Source organism: Bison bison, unplaced genomic scaffold (genome assembly GCF_000754665.1).
Source record: "Bison bison bison isolate TAMUID 2011002044 unplaced genomic scaffold, Bison_UMD1.0 scf7180017864163, whole genome shotgun sequence".
NCBI lineage: Eukaryota > Metazoa > Chordata > Mammalia > Artiodactyla > Bovidae > Bison > Bison bison.
In genome coordinates this window covers 9,162,657-9,172,462 of record NW_011494735.1, presented here as the reverse complement: position 1 = coordinate 9,172,462, position 9,806 = coordinate 9,162,657, and the positions used below count along the sequence as shown (strand labels likewise).

The 9,806-nt window shown below is 42.2% G+C and overlaps 1 protein-coding gene across 3 annotated transcripts in view; it reads left to right on the top strand.

Annotated features, from left to right (window-relative positions):
* SRGAP1 (SLIT-ROBO Rho GTPase activating protein 1) overlaps positions 1–9,489 on the top strand; it is a 313,186-nt gene extending 303,697 nt beyond the window's left edge. For all 3 annotated transcript variants that reach the window (XM_010841593.1, XM_010841590.1, XM_010841592.1), the window contains exon 22: positions 4,412–9,489. In XM_010841593.1, coding sequence (XP_010839895.1) covers positions 4,412–4,789 — 378 coding nt within the window. In that variant the 3' untranslated portion in view covers positions 4,790–9,489. The remainder of the gene's footprint in view (positions 1–4,411) is intronic.
* Positions 9,490–9,806: the final 317 nt, after the last annotated feature.

Genomic DNA, 9,806 nt, shown 5'->3' with positions numbered 1-9,806 from the left:
TCCCACCCGCCCACGTCCTAGCCACGACTATTCTACTTTTTCCTTCTATGAATTTAACTACCTCATATAAGTGGAATCATGCAGTGTTTGTCTTTTTGTGACTGGCTTATTCCATTTATATGGAATATAAAAAAACATATAAAGCCCTAAATACAATAAAAAGGAAAAATAGAAATAGTAAAACAAATGTATTTCAGTTAATGATTAACTAAACTAGAAGATGGGCTTCCCAGGTGGTACTGGTGGTAGAGAACCCACCTGCAAATGCAAAAGATATGAGAGATACAGATTCAGTCCCTGGGTCATGAAGATCCCCTGGAGGAAGGCACGGCAACCCAGTCCAGTATTCTTGCCTGGAGAATCCCATGGACAGAGGAGCCTGGAGGGCTACAATCCATAGGGTCAGACACAACTGAAGCGACTTTAGCACACATGCACACTAGAAGACAAATGAAATAGTGAGATGCTTTCACTTACATGTAGACTTACCATAAATACAATTAAAAATGAATATTGAGGGGCTTCCTTGGTGGCTCAGTAGTAAAGAATCTGCCTGCCAGTGCAGAAGACGTGGGTTTGATCCCTGGTCCAAGAAGATCCCACATGCTGTGGAACAACTAAGCCTGTGCACCACTACTATTGAACCATTGCTCCAGAGCCCACACGCTGCAGTTAGTGAGCCATGTGCTACAACTGTTGAAGCCTGCATGCTCTAGAGCCTGTGCCCCACGACACGAGAAGCCACTGCAATGAGAAGCTGGCACACCACAAATAGAGAAAAGCTCAAGGAGCAATGAAGACCCAGAACAGCCATATGTAAATGAATTTAAAAATTTTTTAATGTACATTGAAATGAGTAGTAACTAGTCTCAACTCAGTTTCCATAATGGTGTTCCCATGAGTGTTATGATTTTTTAAAGTGGTGGACCACCCTCTGTCAGACATGCTTAGTCACTTCAGTTGTATCCCAACTCTTTGCGACCCTATGGAACGTAGCCTGCCAATCGCCTCTGTCCATGGGTTTCTCCAGCAAGAATACTGAAGTGGGTTACCATGCTCTCCTCCAGGGGATCTTCCCTACCCAGGGATTGAACGTGTGACTCTTTCGTCTAGTGTATTGGCAGGCAGGTTCTTTACCACTAGTGGTCATACAGTTCTAACCAAAGCAGAGTAAAATTTACATGATGGTTTCATTCTTAGAAAACTCAACACTATATAAATATATATGTGTATATATACATAAGAAAAGAGTTAAGATATGTAAGATAGATAGATAAGAAAGAGTTAAGTTCTAGACTCAGATTATTATAAAAAAAATTTCACCTACATAAATGTCTGGAGGATATTAAAAAGTTGAACAAGATCTGGGGCAATTCATTGCATGTAAATTATCTAAGACATCCAATATCTCTGCTCACAAAATGCTATCCAGTTATTTGGACATTTAAAAATACACAACAGACCATATTACAGAAATGCTCTCTATGGAGCAGTACCACTACTATTGAGACCTACTGAACAGAAGCATCAGGGAAGGCTTGAAGTGAATTTTGAAGAGCTGATAGAAGTTAGCCAAGTATATAAGAAGTGCTCAAAAATTATTTGTTGAATGAATGGAAAAAATCTGATTTTTCATGCCTATTCACTTTTCTTAAGAAATTGCTGGTCTAAATTTAAGCCACCTTTTACCATAGACTGAGATAGAATTCTATATAAGATGTCAGCATGTAAGGTCAAAACCACCAGAAGACTGCCAAGTGCCTCAGAATGGCCAGTGCTTGCTCTGTGGCTCCATGAGCTATTGGAGCCATTTCATCTGTCTCCTGCACCTTCAGAGTCACAGTAGTTATGTGAAATAGCATTGAGTTTATACACATTACACATTGCTGTTAAAACAGTCATGCTTTTTGCTAGTCTGCTTGCTTTGAAGTATGTGAGTTTCTGTGAGGCTTAAAATGAAGAAAGTAGGGAAAACCACTAGACCATTCAGATATGACCTAAATCAAATCCCTTATGATTGTACAGTGGATGTGACAGATTAAAGGGATTAGACCTAGTAGACAGAGTGCCTGAAGAAGTATGGATGGAGGCTCGTAACGTTGTACAGAAGGCAGTGACCAAAACCATCACCAAGAAAAAGAAATGCGAGAAGGCAAAGTGGTTGCCTGAGGAGACTTTACAAATAGCTGAGGAAAAGAGAAGTGTAAGGCAAAGGAGAGAGGGAAAGATATACCCAACTGAATGCAGAGTTCCAGTGACTAGCAAGGAGAGATAAGAAAGCCTTCTTAAATGAACAATGCAAAGAAATAGAGGAAAACAATAGAATGGGAAAGAAAGACTAGAGATCAAGAAAATTGGAGATAAAGGAAACATTCGTGCAAAGCTGGGCACAATAAAGGACAGAAATGGTAAGGACCTAACAGAAACAGAAAAGATTAAGAAAAGGTGGCAAGAATACATAGAAGAACGGTACAAAAAAAGATCTTTACAACCCGGATAATCATGATGGTGTGGTCACTCACCTAAAGCCCGACATCCTGAAGTCAAGTGGGACTTAGAAAGCATTACTACAAATAAAGATAGTGGAGGTTATGGAATGCCAGCTAAGCTATTTCAAATACTAAAAGATGATGCTGTTAAAGTGTTGCACTCAATATGCCAGCAAATTTGGAAAACTCAGCAGTGGCCGCAAGACTGGAAAAGGTCAGTTTTCATTCCAATTCCAAAGAAGAGCAAGGCCAAAGAATATCCACACTACTATACACTTACGCTCATTTCACATTCTAGCAAGGTAATGCTCAAAATCCTTCAAGGTGGATTTCAGCAGTATGTGAACTGAAAAATTCCACATGTACAAGCTAGATTTGGAAAAGCCAGAGGAACCAAAGATCAAATTGCCAATATTTCTTGGATCATGTAGAAAGCAAGGACATTCCAGAAAAAAAACATTTATTTCTGCTTCATTGACTACACTTCTATGTGGATCACAACAAACTGTGGAAAATTCTTAAAGAGATGGAAATACCAGACCACCTGACCTGCCTCCTGAGAAACATGTATGCAGGTCAAGAACCAACAGTTAAAACTGGATATGGAACAACAGACTAGTTTAAAATTGGGAAAGGAGTACGACAAAGCTGTATTTTGTCACCCTGCTTATTTAACTTATATGCAGAGTGCATCATGCGAAATGCTGGGCTGGATGATTCACAGGTTGGAATCAAGGTTGCCAAGAGAAATATCAACAACCTCAGATATGCATATGATATCACTCTATGGCAGAGAGTGAAGAGGAACTAAAGAGCCCCTTGATAAGGGTGAAAGAGAAGAGTGAAAATGCTGGCTTAAAACTCAGCATTCAGAAAACTAAGATCATGGCATCTGGTTCCATCACTTCATGCAAATAGATGGGGAAACAATGGAAACAATGACAGACTTTATTTTCTTGGGTTCCAAAATGACTACAGACGGTGATTGCAGCCATGAAATTAAAAGATGCTTGTTCCTTGGAAGGAAAGCTATGACAAGCCTAGATAGCGTATTAAAAAGCAGAGACATTACTTTGCCAGCAAAGGTCCGTATAATCAAAGCTATGGTTTTTCCAGCGATCATGTATGGATAGTGGAGGACAGAGGAGCCTGTCATGCTACAGTCCATGAGGTTCCATAGAGCCAGACACAACTTAGCAACTGAACAACAACAACAATATGGGTTCTGTACATTACCATTAATTATCAACTTCATCTGTCTCTCTGATTACTTTTTTCCAGTTAATTATTGAGTTATTGACACACAATACTGTACATAAGTTTAAAGTGTATAGCATACTGATTTGACTTATACACATTATAAAATGATTAACACAGAGGGTTTAGTGAACATCCATCATCTCATAGAGATGTAAAATTAAAGAAACAGAAGAAAAAAACATGTTTCCTTATGATGAGAACCATTAGGATTTACCCTCTTAACCACTGTCATATATAACCTACAACAGTATCAATTATGTTTATCATGTTGTACATTCACCCATAGTACTTATTCATCTTATAACTGGAAGTTCATTTCTTTCAATTGCCTTCATCCAGTTGCCCCATCCCCCCTGCCTCTGGAAACCACAAATCTGATTCCTTTCTCTATGAGTTTGTTTTTGAAGTATACTTGACCTGCAACGCTAATTCCTATAACACAATCTGTGCTGATGTTCTCAGTCATGGCTGACTTTTTGCGACCCCATGGACTGTAGCCTGCCAGGTTCCTCTGTCCATGGAATTTTCCAGGCAAGAATACTGGATGGGCTGCCATTTCCTTCTCCAGGGATAACACGATCTAGTGATTCCACATTTCTGTACATTTCAAAATGATTGCCATGGTAAGTCTGGGTTACCATCTGTCATTTGTTTTTCAACAGGATATTGAAGAGACGATGAACACTGCTTTGAATGAACTCCGAGAACTGGAGAGACAGAGTACAGCAAAGCATGCCCCCGACGTGGTGCTGGATACCTTAGAACAAGTGAAAAATTCTCCCACCCCCGCCACCTCCACGGAATCGCTCAGCCCTTTGCACAGCGTTGCTCTCAGGAGCTCAGAGCCTCAGATTCGTCGGAGCACTAGCTCCTCCAGTGACACGTTGAGTACTTTCAAGCCTGCAGTGGCACCCAGAATGGGCGTGCAGCTGAAGCCCCCAGCCCTTCGGCCGAAACCTGCTGTTCTTCCAAAAACAAACCCGACCGTGGGGCCCGCCCCGCCTTCCCAAGGTCCAGCAGACAAGTCCTGCACAATGTAACACCCACCTGAGCATGGTCATCTGGGGTGATGATTAAAAAGAGAAGACGGATTAGTGACAAAAGTCATAGATCCATAACTTGCGTTAGTCGTGTGCTTATAACTGGAGATCTTTTGGCTTTTCTATGTTCTCGAATGTAATGTCTGAGATTAGCTAAATAACACGGGCATTTGTATTTTGTAATTTTTTTTAAATAACTGGACATATGCCATTTTAAAGACAATAGAAACACTTAGACTTACTTGAAAATCCAATGCTGCACCGTTTGTAATGAACACAGCACCGCTCTGCCCTGCACATTGCACAGCGCTTCAGGCTTAGTGTAGCCCGGTGAGTCAGAAACGCCGGCATCTCAAGGCAGGAGAATCTCAGTGCCAGGCCCTGGAGTGTAACCAGTGTTGGTCGGTGGCACTTGGGGTGATGCTGAAAGGTGACAATGGTATTGTTTAGTAGCTGACAGTGAGTACCTCTGATCTCATGAAGCAGGGCTGAGACCAGCCCAGGCTGCATACTTGGTGTTGTCACAGTGGGCTGTTCCCAGTGGGGTTTGCAGCACACTGCCCAGATGAGTAGGATTGTCTTTTTCCTGACAGTCGTTTCCCTGGGCCCAGGTCAAATCTTAGCAAGGGGCGCTAGAACCTCTGCAGTTACTGCACCAACTAAATCTGGGAAAGGAGAGGGGGACAGTCCTCCAGAGCTCCTGCTGGACTCTTCCCCTGAGCCTGATCAGGCCCCGGGAGGGTTTCCAAGTCCATCCGCTGCATTCAGCACAGACCAGAACAGTCTAATTTTCAAGACTTTCTGGTTACCCTATTCTGTCCACTCCTTCAGAGATCTGTTGTTGCCTAGAAAATAACTTCCAGCTCCCGTGAAGCCCTGTGTTTTCCTCTTCAGCAATGGAGAAAGTGCTTGGTTCACCTGGCCTTCTCTTCCCCTGACTAGAGGATCTGGGTTCCCCTAAACATGCTGCAGAGGCCTCTTGATCCTAAATTGAATCCCCAGCTTCCCTTGCCAGCTGTCTCTTCGAGCTGTGGTCTGGTAAGAGCCAGACCAACGCGGGAAGACGACCCCATGGTTCCAGCATGATCTCCTCCCAGTTGTTCAGCCTGGAACCAGGGCTTGCTTTGTTTTTTCCCAACTGGTCTCTACATCACTCACATAGTCAGCTCCAGTCCATCGGGGTCCCCTTTCTCTGACATCCTCACCCATAGTCTTTCTTTAGCCCATATGTATGCTCGGTTTCCCCTCTATCTTAAAAAGAATACCTTGAACTCTGTTTTTTTTCTAAGGTACAGATCACCGCTGTTCTATCAGCAGCCACTTATGCCATCTGTAAGCATTGTATCTACTCCGTCACTGAACTTACTGATGAAGAGGGTTGGTTTGTTTGCTTTTGGGGTTCCCCCCCCTAAAAATGGATAGCCAGAACTAATCCCTCTGGAACACTTTGATTTCAAACTGGCAGCCAATCGCATGCCCACCTAAGAGTTACAGTATGGACTTTGATTTCTCAGCTCAATGGGGAATGCATCAGTGTGGAAAAAAATGGGGATCTGTACTAAAATCAAGATCGTTACTTTGATCTCTACCTCAGTTTGCCAGTCTGATCATTCTAATGCAAAGAGAGGTTTCATTTATGAAGTATTGTTACCTTTGAAAATCACACTGCTGGTTGCTTGACTGCAGCCTGATTTCACAAATGGACTAGTGAAAAAAATTACTTCAGGTATTTCCAGGTATTGTAAACCTCTGAATTTTTGCAACCATCCTTTTTACCCATTTTGATAAAGAGGCCCAGCCCAGCATCTTGCGCAACCCTCCCAACCTTTTCCTTGAGCTTTATTAGTCTTTCAGCACCTTTGGAAACCATGGAAACCCAGCCAGGACTGAGCTCTGAGTAGCACCAAGCCTTCTGGACAATCTTCCCAAATGTCTGGAACATCGAAACTTTTAAGAATAATCTCCCAGTTCTTTCTCGATTCCACTTTGGTCTCTTAATTCTCTGTTGTCCAATAGGGAAACAGAAACAGAGAAAGGGGTGGAAGTAATGGTGGAGGAAACTTTAAATCTTTTAGAAATTAAAATAAAGAAGGTTCTTATAAAGCCACTTCCTTATTTGATGGAAGAGGCATCAAAAGAGAAGAGGTGTTTTGAACTTACTCATTTGGGGAGGGTGCTTGTACAAGCTTTAAGTGTTCCAGATCTTACTCGTGCAACGCCATTTCTTCAGAGTTCTCCCTGGTAACCTTCCCCAGTGTCTCGTCCCTTTGGTGTTGACACCTGTGATGGGATGAGGACTGCCTTTCCACCCTCCACATCAGGACTCTGCTGCCTTGGAAGGCAGAGGACACGCTGCTCCAGACCTCAGAGCCTCAGAGGCTGTGCCTTCTTCCAGGAAACAGCTCCTAACCCTCTCCCATCACTCCCTTTCTTTACCTGTCTCCGTCTTCTCTATTACTCTGTTGTCACCTGAGGCTTTTTTTCCCCTTCAATTCCCAGGAAAGGATGTGACCTCAGAGTGAGTAAGGACTCAATAAGGACTCACTTATCCTTACTTTGTTTAGTAAAAGTCTAAGATTCCAAGGATAAGACAAGGTGGCCCCTTCACAAAGGATCAAAAAAAAACACCCAATGAGTTCCTTCGAGGGTTTACCTGCAAGTGGTCCTCTTGACAGCCAAAGTGTAGCCCTCAAGGAATGGGAAGAGAAGCAAGAAAATAAGTTCCTAAAAGATTATACCCCGGTTTTAAGAATCTTATCATAGATCCTCATGTGCAGTTTGGGAAGTGAGTCATTTTGGTGATGGGTAAATGATAGTTCTACAAAGATTACCTGACTCCACTTACACAAGAATATGTATTCACAGCTGATATAACTAAATGTTCACATCCCATCCATAGAACTCACTTAAGTAGATTTACCAAATTGGCCTTTGGGTTTGGGTGAGGATGCTTGCAGTGAATCATTAGCATAGAGTGAACTGTTCTTAAAACATATTTTCTGATGAGTGTTCTGAAAATTATTTCAGTTTGTTGAATGGCCCTTTGTAGAGCTCCATGTTCAAGTTGGGCATAAATGCCATTGTTTAACAATTTTGCACGTTTTCACACAATGTAATCTTTTGATGCCCCTTGAGCAATCCATAGAATAATGTATAGCAGGGTCCCACTTAATCTACTGAAATGAATATAAGCAGTGATCAATGGATATAGAGCACCAAGGGTCAAATTGTATGAGTTTTCTGTCTTTGTTCTTTTGCCATTCCCAAAAATGGGTTCATAATTTATGAAAAAGGAAATAAAAAAAAAAACCAGGGACATGGAGGCCTCCTTAGTATTTGGGAATGAGACATAGCCTCTAGGGTCTATAAACTAAAGAAACTTTAGTTTGGTAATTACAGTCTCTGAAATCCAAAGTTTAAGAGCCTATGGTTCTGTTGGGTTTGGAAGACTTCAGATTTGGGATGTCATTCCTGACCACAGTAATGAGAGGCCATGAATGCAGGAAGTGCGCTGGGGGCTGAGTCTCGGCTCTGAGTTACTTCCCATGGAGACTTGGAACTGTGGGGCAGCTTAGAAGTGGAGACTCTTCCCACAGAGCTCCCTAATGGAGGCTAGCACCTGAACTAAAAGCCAACCTCCAGCTGGGCTGGGGTGTCAGGCATGGAGCAGGGTGACTCTGGCACAGCTTTGTTCAAATCAATAAAACAAACTGGAAATTGAGCTTTCACTTACCCACCCTAGTATACTTTCTTTTAAAAAAAAAAATAGAGTCTGTATTATAATCAAAATGGTACCTGTATCTTAAAATTACGTAGGGAATTTTGTATGTTTAAATAATTGTACTGGGTTCCATAATGCTTATCTTAGAAACTGTTTAGTAAAAGAAAATATATAAACTGTGCATTTGTGAATGCCCCCCTTTAGAACATTCTTCCAAGTTCAATGTATAGTGTGATGGTTATTATAGACGTTTAAAGTATAGTAAGTGGCTGTGTGACAGGAGAGACTGCTATTTACCTACTGACTTAAGAGTTAACTCCTGCCCACGTAATTAAATCAGTATTGTCCTTTCCTGTTGGTTTGATCAGTTGCAGTACTGGTGGCTTCCTGCTTGTGACTGTTACCTAATCGTGTCAATGTACATCTGTAGTATGTACATGTGAAAGTGCCTTTCTATTTTAGAGGAGTCTTAGCCTTGCTCTTTACTGTTGCCCCACACACTTCTCCCCGACACCCAATTCCTCGCCCACTTGAGTGTTTTGAAACTTAACTCCACTCTCTCCCAGCTTCCTTTCTATGCCTCGGTGCTCAGTATTGTCCAGTCTTGCATCCTCGTCCGTCATGGTCAGGTCATGGTCATCAGACATCGTTTTCCCCTTAGCCGTGACTGTGCCTTTCCCTCCCTACAGTCACTCTCTGGGTCCCCGACACCTCTCCCGCTCACGAGCTGCTGATGGCCATCCTGTCCTCCTCGGCTCTGTACTGCCTCTTACCATGACATTTCCTTGTCTCTGAGGTGAAAGTAAAGGGGGATGCTTTTCTAGTTCTGGAAGGGAAAACAAATGTTTTGTTAATCTGTTGTGACAATGCACTTTTCTGTATAGTACTGTACATTTTCGCATGTACCATTCCAGGCTTCGGTATCCAGTCAGGTCTGTTCTCCACGGTGTACCTTTATAATAAATAAGATAGTGCTGGCTGCCTTTGTCTGCTTCCAGTCGGGTCTGATTCTCTGCACTTTTCCATTTCTTTTTCTCTTGTCACTATTAACCCTTTAGAGAGCTGAGTTGCCTTGAATTGTTAAATCACGTGAAACTACCTTTCTTTTTAATGTTTTTCACCTCACTTTCATTTTTGTTTGTGAATTTGAAAATGGCGCCTCATTCACAGGGCTTTGTCTGTGAAGCCAGGGTTTTTTAGAATAGTTTGGAGACCCCTGTGTAGTGAGAGAACAGGTCAGGAGGATCTTAAGCGGCTGAGAAAGCAGTCCTAAACATTCTAGATTGAATTTTCTGC